Source organism: Dermacentor variabilis, chromosome 6, assembly GCF_050947875.1.
Source record: "Dermacentor variabilis isolate Ectoservices chromosome 6, ASM5094787v1, whole genome shotgun sequence".
Taxonomy (NCBI): domain Eukaryota; kingdom Metazoa; phylum Arthropoda; class Arachnida; order Ixodida; family Ixodidae; genus Dermacentor; species Dermacentor variabilis.
In genome coordinates, this window is record NC_134573.1 from 94,007,453 (window position 1) to 94,026,972 (window position 19,520).

The 19,520-nt window shown below is 44.0% G+C and overlaps 1 protein-coding gene across 1 annotated transcript; it reads right to left on the minus strand.

Annotated features, from left to right (window-relative positions):
• Positions 1-2,689: 2,689 nt before the first annotated feature.
• On the minus strand, positions 2,690-16,590 carry LOC142584267 (uncharacterized). Its single transcript, XM_075694409.1, has 5 exons — positions 16,465-16,590; positions 5,731-5,882; positions 5,367-5,434; positions 4,715-4,798; positions 2,690-2,855 (listed from the first exon to the last, which is right to left on the minus strand). The coding sequence occupies exons 1-5, from the start codon at positions 16,579-16,581 to the stop codon at positions 2,719-2,721; spliced, it is 558 nt and encodes a 185-aa protein (XP_075550524.1). The 5' UTR covers positions 16,582-16,590; the 3' UTR covers positions 2,690-2,718.
• Positions 16,591-19,520: the final 2,930 nt, after the last annotated feature.

The following is a 19,520-nucleotide window of genomic DNA, read 5'->3' on the forward strand; positions in this document are numbered from 1 at the left end:
CTGCCTAGGGCCTCTGAAACAGGCTGGCAGTACGGAATAAATAAAAAAAAAGTACGTGAGCTCGACTTCCTTCATGCTCGTACACGGCAAATTTACATTCAAATGGGAAGCAGGAAAGTGTTTACAACTTTGAAAGGCATTTTGATTTTCGAAGCATTGCTGTTTAGTTTTCCAGCCATATGTTTACACTAACGCAATGGGTGTATCGGTTTCTTTACAGTCAAATATGCAATGTTATCTGATCATATACAACTTGGTGGTTTTTGTTTCTTCGCGTCTATTTTGTGTTAGCTTTATTTGATGATGTTTTATTCATTCGTTTTGTGGATGGCGTACGACGAACAATGAACATCCACCAGCGCTAACAATTATTCGTTCTGTTAAAATTTTTTGCGCACTTTACACTACCGGTCCTTACACAAGTGCCAGCTCTAATGTACAGCAGTGAGCAAAGGTACCTTGGATCTTTACATCTTTCAATGAAGAGACCACTGTTAAATTATCATGGTATAAATTCAGCGCCAAGGTGCCTGTGTTTTTCCGTTATTGTTCCGTTGCCTTGCCGAACTTTTGTGTATATTGAAATACGGGTTTAAACCCAATTCTCTATTCTTTTATAAGAACTAGGTGAAATTTATAAGTCACGCGGCTTCTTGATCTTGATATAAAGAAGTCACTCACTGGCAGAAAGTACTGCCAGTGATGTGTAACACCCATCCCTGGAGGCTTCAAAGATGTGCGGTGCATTTTTCGGGAGCATACCAATCTACTGGACAAATCAAGTTACTGGAAACATTAGTTCGTCGTCTGCTGGTCATGCCTTTGCATACTAACTTAGTAGTTCCGCTATTCTTAGATGGCATCACACACGTATACTTATGCTAGTAGCATATAGCAGATAATATAATTAAACTAGTAGTAAAGCCGCGTGACTTATAAATTTCACCTAGTTCTTATAAAAGAATAGAGAATTGGGTTTAAACCCGTATTTCAATATACACAAAAGTTCGGCAAGGCAACGGAACAATAACGGAAAAACACAGGCACCTTGGCGCTGAATTTATACCATGATAATTTAACAGTGGTCTCTTCATTGAAAGATGTTTCTGAAAGAGGTGGAAAGATAAGGGGAGTGTTCTTAACATCGATATGTAGCCGCTGCAGAACACTGCCAATCACCCTTCGCGCCACTTCTCTGCGTAAAGTGCAACTAGTTATACATAAGTATACATGTGTACGAATTAAACTAAAGAAACATAACGAAAAAAATCAAGGCACACTGGTGTGGCCTACATACAAAAGAGGCCACAAAAGGTGGCATCTTCGGTATAGCTGCGTAACACTTGCTTTGCTTGAATATCAGCAGCGCCGTTACTGATATTGGTGCTCTCGCGATTACACGCTCTTAAACAAGCGATGATTCGCCCAGAATCTCATCTAAGGCTACTCAACCTAATCACCTAATACACAAATTGCATGCTCGAAAATGGTTATAAACCGCGAAGGCCACCTACCATAATTGGTAATGGGATACAATAGAATGGCCTCCTTGTTACAGCTGCCAAAAAAAATGCTAATACCGGCGCTTCTGGGAATGGTACGACGTTGCCCATAGGCGACAATCGGCGTTTAGTTGCATTCCGAAGTCATTTCATCGCAAGGCATCAAATTTTGAAGGGAAAACATCAAATGCTCCATTGAGGAAGAAAGCCGGCGCTGTCGTCTAAACAAACAAGAAAAAGGTGCTTCTAAATTCCCATTGGCTGCGAGGCCACGTCACGAGCGCGCCTAAACGACAAAAAAAAAACGAAAGAAAGGGAGCACCTGCGACCGCAATGAACTGCAAAAGCGCCAGGTGCTGCGTGAGGGGAGAGGGCATCACCATGACACCACATCACCCTCGCTCTCGCTCTCGGAAGCATGTGTTATCCACCTGTTCCATGACGGCTCAAACTTGATCTCACATGCCTTCTAACTGAGTCTCAGTATTTCCAAATAACACGCCAAGCCAGTCAAGCCTCTTAATGCGCTCGCTTGCGCGCGAGATTATACCTCCAAGGACTGCTTAGCAGCGTTCAAATGGGCATTAATGATTTCGCATTCACAACTGATAAGAAGTGCTTAGGTGTCCCCGGTTTCCTTTTTTGTAATATCTCACGCGAATGACGAGTGATGATCACACTGGTCCATGTAAACAAAGATGCCGCTAAAGGGTTGGACTCCGTGCTTTTCTCGTGATAACGTCACCATTAGGAATCGATGCTAAAATGCGGAAAGACGTGCTGTAACAGTTCTTACAACGGCAAGTGGCATATTCTTCCAACAAGTGGCAAAACCAATGAATATGCAAGCAGCAGACGTCAAAATCAGCGGCTGAGAGATTACTGTAGGCGCGCAAGCACAGCTGAAGGTAGAGTGGAGGTTCGCCTGCATGTACCTTAGGTTATTGCCTGGATAAAAAGGTGGCGCCGTGGTAGAGAGACAAAGAAATTGACTGTCGCCTTGTGACCTTGCTTCAGACGACGCACTGCGGATGTCATCGGCGAAACGAAGTACAAGCTTGTGAAAGACTTACACAGCACTTCGTTATGATAACACTACTTCGAAAAAAAATGTTTGCGGCAGCACGTTGACTGCAATTCTTTATTTATAAGAATAAATTTACAAGAGGTATTTACGCGCCGTACCCGGACATAGCGGCTTTGTTCTCTTCACCCTTCAAAGGTCGTCCACTTCATTCTGGCAGAGCTCTTTCGAGTACTCTTCCTTGGAGACGTCACAAATATCTTCGAGGTGATCCAAGCAATGCTGGGGAATGTTGTCTTCGACTTCCTTCGAAACCCATAGCTGGCATTCTGGTTAAAAAAAAGGAATGGTAACAATAAGCAGTGCTCACTCCTGTCAAGCCGGCTACACTGGTTGGTATTCCCAAGTGTTCGGTATTAGCAAAAACACCAAATTATACATCCACAATAATAAGCAAACAACTAAGAACGATTCACACTGAATATTTATATTTTTTTCAGCGCATCTAGGTTGTGTATCACTGACTTGTAAGCCCCAACTTGAATGGAGCACACTCCCACATGCCTATAAGCAACACTTAGCGCAAGGCCTAGAATCTTGATTCTCGTTCCCTGTGCGGAATTTCAATTTTTGACGTCCGCAGAATGCCCTCACTTTGTTATCTTTTACTTTATTTCGCAGAAGAAATAGCGCCGCTTAAGTAAAAACATTCACACAATGTGACATAGAACTTATGAATACTGAAAGCTTTCAGTTCCTTTGTTCTAAAAAACCACATTGCTTGCTTCAAGTCAGTTGTCCTTGTTCACGTAGGTGTTTGTTTGTGTGTGCGTGTGTGTGTGTGTGTGTGTGTGTGTGTGTGTGTGTGTGTGTGTGTGTGCGTGTGTGCGTGTGTGCGTGTGTGTGTGTGTGTGCGTGCGTGTGTGTGTGTGTGTGTGTGTGTGTGTGTGTGTGTGTGTGTGTGTGTGTGTGTGTGTGTGTGTGTGTGTGTGTGTGTGTGTGTGTGTGTGTGTGTGTGTGTGTGTGTGTGTGTGTGTGTGTGTGTGTGTGTGTGTGTGTGTGTGTGTGTGTGTGTGTGTGTGTGTGGTATGAGAACGAGTTCCATTAGTCTAAAATGGAAAAGCTGCACAACGAAACAATGATATTCTTTTACCTGCTCAGATCGTGTGTGTTATAACCTTCATTTATTGTGTGGAATTATATGTATTTGTGAAGGGGCCGTAGTTATCTTGACGAGCGGGTTCCAGCGCCCGCTTGCAATAGGCTCAGGAGCCTCCTAAATATATCCTGTAATGCTCTCGTTGACACAGGAAAGCTTGAGAAGTGTATCGAGCTTTCTACAAAAACTTTTAGTACAGCCCTAACAAACGTGTAGAAGTACGTGACGTATGATGTGTCACTGCCGTAGTAAGCGCCTTATGTCGCTTGATATCATGGAAGGATTTCCTCTTCCAGAACTGCCGGGCCATTCTCAATTAAGAACGGGCGCATTTACTGCTATGTAGCATTATGATGCCGAATTTAGGTTAAGTTCGGCAATTATCTTGTTGGCGGCTGGTTCGCCTTTACATCTTTACTAATTTAGGTATGTCCTCACATTCAGGTTGAACGCAATTAAAATAATCGCTCAAACATCTTGTTGTAGCTGCAAATATTCTCTTTTCTACAGAACAAAAAGAAAACACACTCAAATGCACTGTTACAATTCCAGTCATTCGCAGGAAAGGCTTGTCGCATTCTGAAAAGAGATACTGCCCACTGTGATTCACATTGCAACATAGTATTGCAAAATTGTAGCCAAATTTCTGTGCCTTCGATGGCTCAGCTGTCTTGCGGCATAGCTTTGTCAGACCTACCTTCAAGCTATTCAAGCCTTGCAGTGTGCTCGCTCCCACAGGGGCTGCTCAGGTAATGGCGGCTTTATTGCGAGCTATAGCAGTCTTTTAGTGCGGGCGTGAATTAAATTCTGCTAAGGCCATCTTAAATAGCCATGAGAGCCCGAAAATCTTTCATCTAAATGTTTGTTCTTTGCCCGAAAGAGCAATTCCAGCAGTAGTGACAAACTAGACGCGTTAGTCAGGCAGAAATGTCAGGCTGTATTGAAACGGGATCAACGCTTTAGAAGTGGGAAACTAAATCGGAAGAAAAGACATTTAGGGAACGCCTATGTATCAGTAAATTCACTTACGATCTCCGTCGTAGGGAATCTCCACAACGACGCAGTTTTTATAGTCTGTGTACACAAAATGGGCAACCATGGTGTGCTCCGTGTCTGCAAGAGATACACATGCAAGCAACCACAGTCACGTTAAGCTACAGCATTAGAGCTCTACTCTAGTATTTAGAAAAATTTCAGGTCGGGCCCATCTGTCGACGAATGTTGAATGCAATTCAGTGAGCATTGAAGCAATCTAGAGACGCATTCGCAACCACCGAAACGCGTCGTGCATAAGGCGAGTATGCAGAGTGGCTCCTCTCTTGCACTCCTCACTAACCACGCTGCGCCATCTCGCGACACGGCCCTGAAGTGCGCGCATGGCACTTGCGCACATATTGGATTTATATGTCGCAGGTTCCATTCCGCCCAGCGCCGGTTTATTTTTGATGGACTTTTTGTCACTAAAGATTAGCACATGTCCAGTGACCCAAGTTGACGTCAAAAGAATTTATTGAAGTTGTTACGTTTAGGAGGACCTAAGCACTCAGAGTATACGTTACAAGGTTACCACATTTTCCGACGCCATCGCTGACATTTTAAGTTAATATTTGTAAATGTCCAATAACACAGGGGAATAGTGGTGCTTAAGAGAATAATTAGCTTCAAGTAGTGGCCAACTTACCATTATTCAAAGTAAAAACGACCCTGTCCGGTGCGTCGCCGGCGGATAAATGCAAAGCAACGTTTTTTCTGCACAAAAGATGGAGTTCATATTAACCGTGCTGTAAAAAAAATTGTCACTGCAACAGTAAATAGCCGTACAGGACCGGATGATTGCCATGAATGAAATTTCCCCATATGTGTTCTAGCATTTCCGAAGTGGGGCTTACGAAGGCGTAGTCTTTTGAAGAAATGTTCCAGCTTAACGTTAGCATTCACATTACATATTCATATAACCACATTTCAGTTAATCTGTACATTTGGTAAACACGCCATTTTCCCCAAATACAATAATCGCTAATAGTTTAAAATGAGGAAGAACTTACCTCTCACTGCCGTTATGGCCTTTGAACATCCAGACGTACGTGGCTTTCTTAGCGTTCATGTCCAACTCAGTTCGCTTGTTCGTCAGGCATTGAAATTCTGGATCCTCGCCTGAACTGTACACTAGCACGACGTAAGGGAACTTGTCGAACAGCTGCAAAAACACACATGCAGGGGTGGATAAGGGTGAGTAGACGTCCCGATTTAGGCGAGACAATTCCCGCTTATGCTGCCGCTGTGTTGCGGTCCCCCTGAATACATGTAGCATGGTGCTTTGTCCCGCTTCGACCTCTGCAGCTTCTAGTTGTCTCAAAAAATTTGGAGGTCGCGAAGCTTAAGCTTTGCCTTTAAGAGAGGAACGTAGTAGCATTCAAAGATCCCTGACTGCTTCTCATTGTTCACGGTGAGGGCAACTTATGTAACCATAATTTTTACTGGGAAACTGTGGAGGCGAACGCTATGCAAGAAGGCGAGTGTTCTGGTAGAAACGCGGCCTTTTACGTGGGCCGCGATTCAGCCGAGCTGAGCACCATCTCGAGGTGTTGCAAGTAACCGTGCGTGTTGTTCCGTAGCCTCCGAGATTTGCACGCGCTGGCGCGCGCGCACCTCGGACACCATGGCCGGTCTATGAATGGTAGAAACGCTGTAAAAGGGATTTTTGTTTTACTTTCCGATTAACAGAATTATGTTTTCGCCTATATTCAAATGACAATACTATGCTATTATGTCTATAGGTTGAGTGTAAGTTGTACTTTACTATTTTCCTGGAGTATATTACTGTAATAAATTCGATTACTCCAGTAAGTTCTACTGCGCTACGTGGAGTGCCTCCGTGGTAGGTTATGCGTAGTGCTAAATGAGGTTACCAGAAGCGACGGTCGACGCTGGACGCGAGACGCTGAGTCCAGATTGTCTGCGACACGGGGCCGTTGACGGCGTTGAAGAACTGCCCTGTGGAGCCGAATGGGCAGTTCACTTATGATGATGAGTTCTTCCCGTGCTCTTTGAAACAGAGCGTTGATAAATAGTAACCTAGACTGCTTCATTTATACAGAGGCGCTGTATGCGTTTTTCATTCTAGCATTTTCGTTTACATCTGCAATATATTATTATCTTCAATACCTCTCTATCTACCTGGTACGGCTACCTGGGCCTGTAATGGATGCCGTCGTATCAATCTCTTCCCTACTTTTCTCTTTCCCACGCATACTGTAAAGTTATTTTCCGTATCTGGAGTGCTGATCGGTTGGTGCTTCAAACACTTCTGGAAGGTGTAGCGGATTCTTTTTTTCAGCCTGTACATGCCTCATCATGTTGCGAATTATAGGGACTGGGGTGAGGTACACTACACAGTGTGTGGGCCTACGTGCGAAACTCCTGGGAACCGTTCGGACCGATAGCAGGAGCAGAGGCTCTTTTTTTATTCTTCTTACCTTCTTTTTCTAACCTCGCAGCTCACGGCACGAGTCCCGAGACACATGCGCTGGAGCGTGCCATATGTAAATGGCGGCCGAGGAAGATGACGATGGATGCTACACGAATATTAGCTCTGCTATGTTTTTGTCCTTAGGCGACCAGCTCGAGCTTGAAAGAGCAAGGCACTCGCATTTATGTTATTGCACATATTGTCTCTTCTAATTTCTCTCTCCCCGTTCTTTTGAATGTCCATAGTTTTCTTGTTTCCGTTCTTTGCGTCCCATTCGGATGTCTCTGATTCTCTCGCATTGTTCCTAATGACTCTTGATTGCCTATTTACACTTTCAAATACCCTATAGTTGGCTGCCAACATTCTTGAACTCTTCCTCCATTCTGTGCCAGCCCTTTTCAGGCACAGATATTTGGGCACTATAGCTGTCCATGGATTTTGATCCATGAGTCTGTGCTTTTCTTCCAAACCAATTTTGTTCTGCGCTCCTCGGACTTCGAGAGAGGCTCAACTCGTGTCCCGTTACACTGCCTCATTTATGGTTTTACCTTGGGCTCCCAAAACCAACCGGCCTGCCAATCATTGGCTAATTTCCAACGCAGCCAAGGTACCCATTTTGAAGCACAAATTACATTTGCGAACATTAGCGCTGGCACAATCACTCCTTTCCCGATACCACGTGCCACCTGATATTGTGGCCCCGAATGTTCTATGTTTCAAATATTGCTGTCTTCCGCTTCTCTTTTATTTTTAGATTATTTTAATGGCTACTTGAGCAAGATTTTACTTCATATATGTATACGCCGAGGTATCTATATTGCTTAATTAGGACTAGGACTTGATTTTGAATTGACGCCGTGTAATTGCTCTTACCTTCACTAAAGACAACAATTCCTGACTTCTCTGTGCTAAACTTAAGGTATATATTGGTCGATGCGTTGCCAAAGGCAGACTTAAGCCTCTGTAAATATCTTGCATTGTCTGCTAGTAGCACTATGTCATCCGCATACATCAGTCCTGTGACTTTCTGTTGCACCATTTGTCCGCTACGCACGTAGAATAAATCAAACCCTTCTATTTTAATTGTTTGTAGTCGGTATTTTATGTCATTAACATAAACTGTGAAGAACAATTGAAACAAAGGACACCCTTGCTTCAGTCATTCCTGAATTTCCACCACTCAATAAATTCTCCGTTTTCCCATATAATTTGCATTCGATTGTTTCTATATATATCTCTCAGCACCTATGCTTTCGTGCTTGAGAATATTCCATAACAACTGGCCAGTCTACGTTGTCGTAGGCTCCTTCAATAGCTAGAAATACTAACTATAAAGGTATGTTCTCAGCTGCTGAAATATCCATGCACTAACTTAATACACACATATTATCCTCTAAGCGTCTGCCTAGTCGGAACACACTCTGTAGTTCCTTCGGTAGATGATTTAGCTCCACCCACTTCGACAGTTCTAGTTTTCTGGCTTGCATTGCCATTCTATAGTATATCACCGACATTATCGTAACTGGCCTGTGCAAGCTCGTCTTATTCTTAACACCTTTGCCTTTGCAGACGAGCTTCATCTTGCTTTCATGCCATCCAACCCGAATTTTCTTCGTTCTTATCACTTGCTCTATGGCATTAATCAACAATTCCTTGCTCTTTGGAGCGAGACTTTTGATTAACTATATGAGGATTTCATAAGGTCCTGTGGCCGTGGTATTAGGAACATTTTCGTGTGCTTTTCGTAGAGCAAACGTGTTTTGTGGTCATTCTTTATCTTTCAGGATTCTGTATTGTTGCTGGATCTGAGTCCAAACTACGCTTTCTTTCTCGCCGATGTAATCCCTGATGTGCCGCAGCACATCTCTGATGTACGTCTTTGATGTACAGCAGCACGTCATTTGCTTCGAAGTTGTTACCGTCTTCATCCGTTATAGCCGTTTGCGAAATTTAGTTGGAGCTGCGAGTGCTCTTACGTGGTTCCAGAATATATTTGGTGCACCTTTCTCTCTTTTGCGAATGTTATGCTCCCAAAGTTAACTTTTGCATTGAAATTTCCTTTGCACGAGCGCGAGGCGTGTCAGGCGGAGGAGGTGGCCATTGCCCTGGCCATTGCCGACCCCGGGTGCCAGACAGTGTTGTGCGATTCGCGAAGTGCAGTGCGAAATTATGCAAAGGGGAAAGTGTGTGGTGAGGCTGTGCGCGTTCTGTGCTCGGCTGACCTGCAACGAGAGAATCGATACATTAGAATCAAATGGTTCCCCGAACACGCGGGCAACGATGCGTCGGAGAAGCACGATAACTACAACGAGACGGCACACGCAGTGGCGCGAGCGCTAACCAACCGCGCCGCTGCAACCGACCGTCCAAGGCGGTGTAGTGCCAAGGACCCCATGATGACGTTCAACGAGGTTACACAGTTCCACCGCCTGGCTCGAAGGACTTTCCCACCCGTGCACCCGGGGCTGAGCCGAGCGGAGGCGGTGCTGTTCAGATAATTGCAAACTGGTTCGTTACCCACCCCAGTGTTAATGACTCATATATACCCGAAATTATATGTGAGTGATGTGTGGCGCGTGTGCCAGCGCGAGTGGGCCACCCTGACGCACACCCTGTGGGATTGCGCCAAGTTCCCCGACGATGCTTCGACAAGTACAGCGATTCCACCGTGACTCACGGCTGCGGCGGAGTGCTACGACCACGAAAGCCAAACTTTGGCCGCCCAGCAGGTCTCGGCGGCTCTTGAAAGACAAAGGCCAAGCGAAACCGAGGGAACGTTGCCCCTCAGGGCGACCGACCGCGGGAGTAACACACGCTGGACTTGAGTAGAGACCACCCGCTGAGAAGACGTCAGGGCCCGCGTCACGGCGCCATTTAGTCATGGTGTCGTTCTGCAGGCGACTACATGAAGTTGTTTCTCTCTCTCTCTCTCTCTCTCTCTCTCTCTCGCTGTATTTTTTTCATGTAAGCAGCACGGCTGCTATGTGTGATCCTAACTTTTGGGCTTCTCGGTGATTCCTTGACGTCTGCTTACGCTCTTCTATGGCTTGCTTTATTTCCTTGTTCCACCGCTTACGTGATTTACGCGTTCCAATCCAACAATTTTTTTTGCCGTGTCTTTCTTGTCTCCTGCTGCAATGTCTACTAGTTCTTTATCTTCCAAGACTAGTAGAAAACGCTTCCATTTTCTTCTATGTTTTTTTTTTCGATCTATGTTATTTGCTCTTCATTCGAGTTAAAAATTCTGAGGCTATTAGTTCATTTTCTGCATTATTATCTCTCCCGTAGTTATTCTTAAACCTTCGGGATCGCTATCCCAGGCTATTTTCGCCATGTTCATGCATCATCACTGGGTCTAGCCGCTCGTAAACCATTTCTGAGACTAACACGCAGTCAATACATCACTGCCTATTTTCGCATTGCTACGTTCCCTGTCCATGACACTTATTATCCCTTTTAATTACTATAACATGTTTTTCATCGCACAGATCCAGCCCCAGAGAACCGCTGCAATCCGTATATCAGTCTACATCTTCTGTGTGCGCATTCACATCACCTACTAAACCACCTGGGCCGATTTTTGAACTATTTATGATCGCTTATAACAGGATAAATAAATTATGTATGTTTCTCTCTGCTATCACTACTTGTCCGCTGGTAAGCTACTACAACTCACTTGTTTTTGCCTTCCCATGTGCCACTAATCCTTAAATGCTCCTTACATGTTTATCTTCGAAACTTTGCACCTCGTTTAATTAGCATGTCTACGCCTCTGTCTCTCCTTGACCCAATCACTCTGTTACACTCCTTCCATACAATGCTGTCAATAACAGGTGGCTGCTCCAAATCTCCTAGATGCGTTTCGGTCCATGACAACGCGTTTATAGTATAGTAATTCAGCGGCGTTTGAATTTCCAGCCATTTTTCCTGCTTGCAACCTCCCTGCATGTTTCTGTCTATACTGATCCCTTGCGCATCTTAACTCACTGCGGTGTAATTCTGCTTCTTGCTTGGTGTGTCGCTACATTCAATACTTAACCTTCCTTCTTGAGTGCCTGGGGCCAGCCTAAAAACTCTACTGCCCATGCTACGAAGCCACGTACAACTGGTGTTGCTACATTATCGCTAAAATGTATCGCGTCACGCACAAAAGCGCATTCCTGCCCCGGCTCGGTGCCCTTCTCAGTTGATGTCAATGAGCGCAAAATTGGCCAAATTTTCCTCTTTATTGCAAGTACTGCCCTTTCAGTTGCATATCCCTGCCTTTCAACCGCGCACAGTGTGATTTGCACTTCCTTTGAAATGTTCGCTAGATCGGTAACCCCTTTGGTTATTTGCTTCGCGATCCCTGTCCCTCGTTCTAGCAGTACGTCAATTACTCCGCCGATTATCATCACTAGGTGCCTCTACTCCACTGTGTTCCAAATGTGCTCCTTGGCTTTCGCTATCACTGTCCTTATTGATTTCTCCAGAAGCTCGTTAATCTGGACTCCCTCGGCAGCATCTAGCCTCTCTATTATAACTGGTTATACTCTAAGCATGTTTGAATCCCCAGTAAAGACAACTCGTCGCTTTCACTCTAGCCGCCGAAAGCTTCACCTAAGGCCGCGATGCTCTTCCCCCCTGCCTCATTGTCACCCTTCACTTTGTTGACTTTCACGGCCGGCACGTCAGTGGTAGCCCCTATGACTGACGTGTCCTCCACTGCATTGGGGCGTTGTGGTTTCGGCTTCCTTACCGGCTCTCGTTTCGGTGCCAGACCCATTCGCCGTGCTCTTATCGAAGCATTCAGCATTACTTTGTGCAAAAGTGGCATTCATCTTTCTTTCTACGTTCGTTGTTTTATTTCCTACGCCCTTCTTCTGCTTGTGTTCGCTCTTCAGGTAGTTTTCTAGCTTCCCAATCCGCTTAGCTACATTATCCTTCGCCTGTTCTAGACCGACTAGTCGAGATCTTAGCACAAATATCCTACCGACAAAAACTGCCCTGTTTGCATTGCGTACTGACTCGAACTGCGTTTTTTTTTTTACAACACGTAGGAATGTCCGCATTAAGAACAACAGACTGTAGGATTCCTGCTAGTACCGACTACTATCATGTACTAAGCAGTAGTAATAGAGTAACAACAAGGTTTATTTTAACGCTCCTCGCAGGAGAAAAAAATGTACAATTATTCGATACCTAATTTTATCTAAGCAAAAAGACTTTCTGGGGTATAGTGGTGCCACCGTAGAAAAGACCCGATGCCATGCGGCAAAGCGACACACTGCCGAAAAAATTGCAGCAACACCGGCGACCTTACAATGGTTCGGAAGCAAACTGTTCTAAAATCCTACTCCTTCTAGAACACACGATGACTTACACACTTGCGCGTGTTCTCGATCCTGCTACAATAGACTTCTCAATTTCTCCCCGTCTTGCGTATTAAGCATGTAGTTTAGAAGCACACGTAAAATTTCCAAAACGCAACTAAAAGTATACCCAATAGATCGAGAACGGCTCTCCCTTCACATAAACATAACTTGGTATAAATTTTGAATCTCGTATCTATCTCATAATTCCTCCTCCGCCCCGCTTTGGTGTCCTAGGACAGTTGTCAGACTAGTGAATATCCTCTCTCTCTCTTAACTCAGCTAATCAAGCAATGCAAAAGCGCTTTGCTAGCTCTATTTCTGGCCAAGCATATTACACGACACATCCAATGAAAGGTACATTGCCATGTTTATTAATCCGTGTATAGTTATTGCTTTGTTGGCTGGGAAAATAAGTTTTCAAAAAGCTCATTCTAGATGTTGGTGTAGCTGGTATACACTCATATCCGTGCGGTGAGCTACAGTAGTTGTTCTTTTCGTTAACCAAAAGCTAAATATATATACATTCGTCATATTGCACAAAACCTTCATTGTGCGCTAGAGAATGAAGCTTCTTTTTCGCTCGTGTTTTTCTTCGTTTACTAAACATCTATTAAATTCAGAGGTCGTACTTGCACATATCATGACACAATCTCATATCGCATAGTCCCATATCGCTTTCGCATGTGGCGGTCGCTTTTACGTTGAAGATTTCTTTCTTAAAAATGTAAGCCTCTTTTGCCACTGCACGTCTATCCCAGTCACCGAGAGCCTGTTCATTTGATTTCTGCAGGCGGAGCAGCCTTGCTAATTCGTTCAACTTACATTTGAGGACACCAAAAGCACGGCACGCTAACCAGAAATTACGTGGTTATAATAAAATTGGGCGAACTTTGAAGAAAGACTGGGAAAAAATAAGCAGGACAGTTATCTTAGCATAGAAGAAATATTCCAATGTTCCTGATCAAGTGCTACAAGATGTATATCGTGGATTTTTCCCTGAAGCTACTATTTAAAAAGTTGATTATGTAATCTTTATAAATTACTCAGCCTGGCGGATTTGAAAAAGATATCGTGATGCACTCCATATGGCTCAGAACAATACTGTGCCATATCGAAACGCCTAGCGCCGATGCTTTCTTTAAATACTGGTCTAAGTTAGCTGAAACACCCTGTATAACCTGTAGGCAGCACGAACATGCAGCTTCTTAAGAGGAAGCTTTAGCTCAGCACACCCCCCCCCCCAACTCCAACTTGGCCTATTCAAAAACATATAAAACGCAAGAAGATGGTTTTCTGAGATAACCCGCGAACTGAGTTTAATGAAATGTGTTGCATTTCAGAGAGAAAGTTCAATTCTAGTGACTATTCGAAGCGCAATTACGATTTAGGGCCTCAATTTTGATATAAAAGATTTTCAAGTATTCGAAGGCTTGGAAAAAATAGAGGCATGAAGTTTACAAATTAATAGCCCTTCATCAAGAAGAGATATCGCCGTTCTCTAAACAGCGTCCTCTAGATCATTGAAAGCGGGCAAATTTCACTTGTCATTTTATATCTTACGTGAATTTGTTACGTTGTGTGCAAGGGTTCTGCAAGAACTGTATTTCGATATTACTAAATATTTTCACGTGCATGTGTAACACAGCAACTTTGTCCGCTGTATATCTACAATTAGATGCAGTTCACATAATAGTGATATTTTTTTCATTGCTGAGTTATAGAGTTGTAATTTTGACAGTTTAGTTTTATCAAAATATTCAATTTTTCCCATCTTTTAATAGAATATTGACGACTTAAATATAAGATTCAAAGCCAACTGTAATTAGATATTAAGTTAACAAACCTCGGTCAAATTTGGTGCAGTGCTTGTCGAGGAAAAGGAATTCTCCTTTTACATGTATTTAGATAGGAGCACCCGAGCTAAAGCTTCCTCTTAAGCAACGACCAACTTTCACGGGCGCGGGACGTAATTAAGAACCAATATTTCTTAGGTGTTGAAAGAGTACAATGTGGGAGTCCCAAGGGTAAGTATATCGTACAAAGCCCAATGCGCATGTACACAGCTGACAAGTATAAAAGCTCTAGACATATTTGCATTATGTAGGCAGATAACGCTGGGTCCCCTCCGGCATGCTCACCACTAGAATCTTCTTATTACTCAGTCATCTAGTCATGCAGTCATCTGCTAAATGTCCAATTTTAAAATGATTTAGGAGAGAAGGGCACATCCGCCCTACCACATAAATGTAGGGCAATTCAGTAATAAAGAAAGCACCACTCCAACGCTTCTTCCTTGAAATACGCAGACGTACATATACGAGGTGTTTCTTTTTTATGCGGAACACTTCCTTTTAAAGAAGACTGCCCTACCTAGAAACCTGCCGTTTTTGCAGATAAGCAACGCAGCTATGAGGACGTTAGAAGCAAAGAGGTCTGAACAATAGTTTGCATAATTTTTCCTAATTGACTTCTTATTCATTCTGTATCGGCACATGTTGTAATTCTGAAAGTGAAGACGACGGGTAGTGAAATCATATAGGCTTAGCGGAAATGTTATTGCCAGCACAAGTTTCTAGAAATGCGGCCTATTTCGTTAGATCTTCAGTGAAATTCTGATGTGATTTTTTTTTCATCTAGTTGCTAACACATGGCTATCACTGATTTGAATAGCAATCTGCTTATATTCTCAAGTTCTAGTGACGATGAACAACCAGATAGTGCGAAAGTTGTGTACCCCAAATATAACTTCCTTTTTATTACCCCAAGAATACAGATGACGCCTCAAAGCACAGCGATGGCGTCTAGCGCCCAGTTGTCGGTAATATAAAATTAATTCAGTATTCCGGTTTCACGTCAACGAACCATTATCTGACTATGAGGCACGTCCTAGTGAGGGACACCGGAATGCTTTGACCACCGTGGTTTCTTTGCCCGGCACTCGGTGCATGGTACACCGGCGTTCTGGCATTCCCACCCCACTGGAATCCGGCCCCAGAGGCCCGCATTGAATACTTGGCCTCTTGCTCAGCAGCTCGACGCAATATAGCCACTGGATTATCGGGGCGGATGTCGAAAGTTTATTCCACGGACCAAGTGCATCGGCTATTTATGCAGGGATCATGGTACGTACATTACAGCGTAATCACGGGTTCTCACGTACGTTCCACAAAGGACACAACTATTCGCGTCGCACGCCTAGTCGAATTAGGCAAGGTCACTACCCTCAAGAGTCGGCGACAACAATCGACAACGTTCCTACGCATGAAGGCGCATGCCGCGCAGAGCGAAACCCTTGTAGCAGTTGTTGGCCGAAAAGAAAAGCTGTCCCTGGAAAAAGATAAACAAAGGACACGTGTCCAAAGTTTTGCGACGAGGCTCAGTCGGACCTTCGGCGTTTAGGTCTACCGCAATTCTTGCGCATTACACAAATAAAATGCGTCTTCTCGGCTAAAACATTGCACAAAAAAACTAGCTTTCAGTTACGTTGGCGTTCCGGTAATTAGTTTTCATAAAACGTCCCTGGACCACTCCAGGACAAAGTTATTGGAGCTCGGAGGCATTTGGTTTTATATTTCTAGGGTTCGCATCTAGAGAGTTCTGCTATACTTAGGAATTCTGTTACGTAGACATGACTTCACTACACATCACGTTCAGTTTTGCAATCGTTTATGCCCTAAACAGAATAATTTTAAAGATGTGTAGCACATTTATGAAAATTATCTACATTATCTCGGACCGTTTTTTTTTGTTTTTTTGCTGCCAATGGCTGCGAGCCGCATAGCCTAGAACAGCATAGAAAAGAACCGGCAGGGTCCTAGGTATGACAGTTTCCGTAAATGAAAGTGTTACAACAAGAAAGAAAGCACCTGGTATATCACATTTTCGCGTTTACCACGATGAACATTTCAACGTTGCAAAAACATGGAAGCAGCGCTTGTTCTCTCCAGACAACTCACCTCGAACGTATCAGTCAAGTTACGCTGAAGCTTGTGCTGTGCCTTCGACGAGGCCGGGAAATAGACGAACGCCGCATGAGCAATGGCGACGGCGAAAGCAACGTACAGAGGCCGCATGGTGATGCTTTGCCAGGACTGTATATGTGCTCGAGATGTGTTGCGGGGTCATTTTTATACATACGTGACCACAAATGTCGTACGTGCGAATGAAGCACATCTGTATTGCAATCTTTAATGTACTATGTTTCTGTTTCACCTTCCAAATCGAGCATACTTTTTTTTCTTTGCTAAAAATAAGGCTAGAATCATATGCCACAATTACGCAAGAGCAATGAACCGTGTGTTCTGATATTATCTCTTTAATTGGACGACGCAGACGATGTAGTAAGCTGGTCGTCGATATAGCTCACTTACCTGGTAATCATACCATGTCAGCTGCGGGAATGAGTGACATGCCATTATGTGAAGCCCCCATCTTCGACACAGCCCCTCGGTTTGTAAAATAACACAGGCAGAATAGGATGTCTGACGTTCATTTTCATTTGCTGAGTGTGACAGACCAATATTTCGCTGTCACATTAAGAAAAAAAATTATAGTCGGCTTACATCTCTCTGAAACACATTTTCACATGCGGCGCACGGTGCCTCGCGGTTTATGAAATAACAAGGGCAGAATATGACGTCTCATGCTCATTTTCATGGCTAAGTGTGCCAGGCTAATATTTCAGTGGCACATTAAGTAACAAGAAAATATAGTCGGCTTACGTATCTCTGAAACGAATTTGCACGTACGGTGCGGAAGAACTGGTAACGAAATTTCGAACTACAGAATAAGCCTTGATAAATCTAGCGTACATGAGGATGTCAAGCAGAACGCACTGAATATGAAGATTATAACGTGGAGACATCTCTCCCAAGTGAAGCAGCAAAGGACTGAGGTAGTGTAAGACTGCTGTTGATGCACTATCTTGATGTACACTGTAGCGTACAGCAATATAGTGCATCAACAGTAAAAGCAATCATGAAAGTAATAATATTTAAAATCTGTCGCATACATCTTGAAACACCTATGACTGGAATTTCACTGCAATTTTGATAGCATGTGCAATATGTTTCAGCAAAATGAATGCGAAAGTAGACTGTTGGGTGTTTTTACTCGGCCTCAGTATGTTGTATGTAACGGATTCACTTGTTTTATTGTTTTTGACAATGTCAATCACCACGCTTAACTTTCAAGTGGCTGGATAAATGCTTTTCAAGCTTTTCAAAACATGAAATAGTTTATGTTGTCATGTTTGATGTTCCTGTAATGAGTTTTCACATAGAGTCGACATTCTGCAAACAAAACAAAGCTCACTAAACAACTGAACATTTAAAATCCGCACTGGAGCTGTACACTTTCCATGATTCTGAAGATGCAGTAAATCCGGTGAAAGGAAGTTTTCAATCAGCGGGATAAAGTGGCGACTAAAATAGTTATATCACCATCAGCTTTCACCTTCTTAGTACAGTTATCCCCACTGGGAATGTCTTCAAATAGCACGTAAACTTGGGTTTGCCGCCCCAAAGGTTATCTGAAACACAGTAGTCTAATAGAAAGAGGTATATAATTCGTGTTTACGACTTCACTGGTCACCTTCTACAATCTGTGACGATAAAGTGCAATCAAGGAGCATGAAAATAAACTCGACCTCTCAGAAAGGGAGGGAAGCGTCAGAAAATCTTTCTGCATTACAAGTTTCTACGAACAAGGCAAAGGATATCGCGAGAATGGGATAAGTGCGGCTTACAACAAAATTAAGCGACATCAGGATTTGGAAGCCCGAAATGTGCACCTTATTGACGCCCCGATTACCCCTCTTTTGCATCAGAAGTGCAGTTGTTGACACACGTTTCCTTCGGCATCATAACAAGGCACGCTTCGCGAAGCGACACCCTGCCTACTATACTCGTAACGGCAAGCACTTCAATATAAGACACTTTCCCTCTCAAAGATAAAATTTTTAACGTTTCGAAGCGTGCTCACCATTGCCATTTGTTGGGCGTGTTAGTAAACTGAATTGCAAAGCATATTTAGCGCCATCGAGCAGCAACAGAAATCAGACCACACCACAATGCGCGTCCTACACAGCAGAATTTTTGCTGAACCTAATTTTAGAACGCATTTTCTCTTCTAGGTACGGTAAATACGCCTGATCCGGTGTGAGTGAATATCAATTCCAAGGAAAACTGAATGTTGCGAAGAACAGGTAATATTTGGGCGTACGTTATTTTCGACGATATGTAACGAAGGTAGATCTCATTTAACGGGGCGTTGTGGTATGGACAATAGTTAAAAATATATTTTGGTGCATAAATCCGAATATTCCCCTTCAATGAGAAATATATGTCTATATACACTCTGCTTATCTAAACTAAAAAAAAACACGATTAAGATCACCTGGATGAAACAAAGCCACAAAATAATTCGGTTCCCTTCCACTATGTGAAGAAGGATGAGCTGCGAAGCTGTGAATCTGGGCTGCTTACTGGTGAACTGCACCTCCACCGCGGGTCGGTTCCGTATTCCAAGATCTTCGGGATCGGCCAACGCATGGGGAGTGCTTAACGCCTGCTTCACCTCCGCCGCTGGTCGGCCCGACATTGAACTACTTCAGGTTCGGCCCACGTATGGGGAGTGCTTAACTCCTGCTTCACATCCGCCGCGGGTCAGCCCGGCATTTGCACTAACTTCGGGATCGGCACACGTATGGAGAGTGCTTAACGCCTGCTTCACCTCCGCCGCTGGTCGGCCCGACATTGAACTACTTCAGGTTCGGCCCACGTATGGGGAGTGCTTAACTCCTGCTTCACATCCACCGCGGGTCAGCCCGGCATTTGCACTAACTTCGGGATCGGCACACGTATGGAGAGTGCTTAACGCCTGCTTCACCTCCGCCGCTGGTCGGCCCGACATTGAACTACTTCAGGTTCGGCCCACGTATGGGGAGTGCTTAACTCCTGCTTCACATCCACCGCGGGTCAGCCCGGCATTTGCACTAACTTCGGGATCGGCA

What these genes read in the sequence shown, in the direction of transcription:
- LOC142584267 (XM_075694409.1), bottom strand. Translation starts at nt 16,581, where the DNA reads ATGCGGCCTCTGTACGTTGCTTTCGCCGTCGCCATTGCTCATGCGGCG. An exon ending in GGCCATAACGGCAGTGAGAG is followed by an intron (nt 5,435 to 5,730) that starts GTAAGTTCTTCC and finishes TCTTTTGTGCAG; the next exon opens with AAAAAACGTTGCTTTGCATT. An exon ending in CGTTTTTACTTTGAATAATG is followed by an intron (nt 4,799 to 5,366) that starts GTAAGTTGGCCA and finishes TATCTCTTGCAG; the next exon opens with ACACGGAGCACACCATGGTT.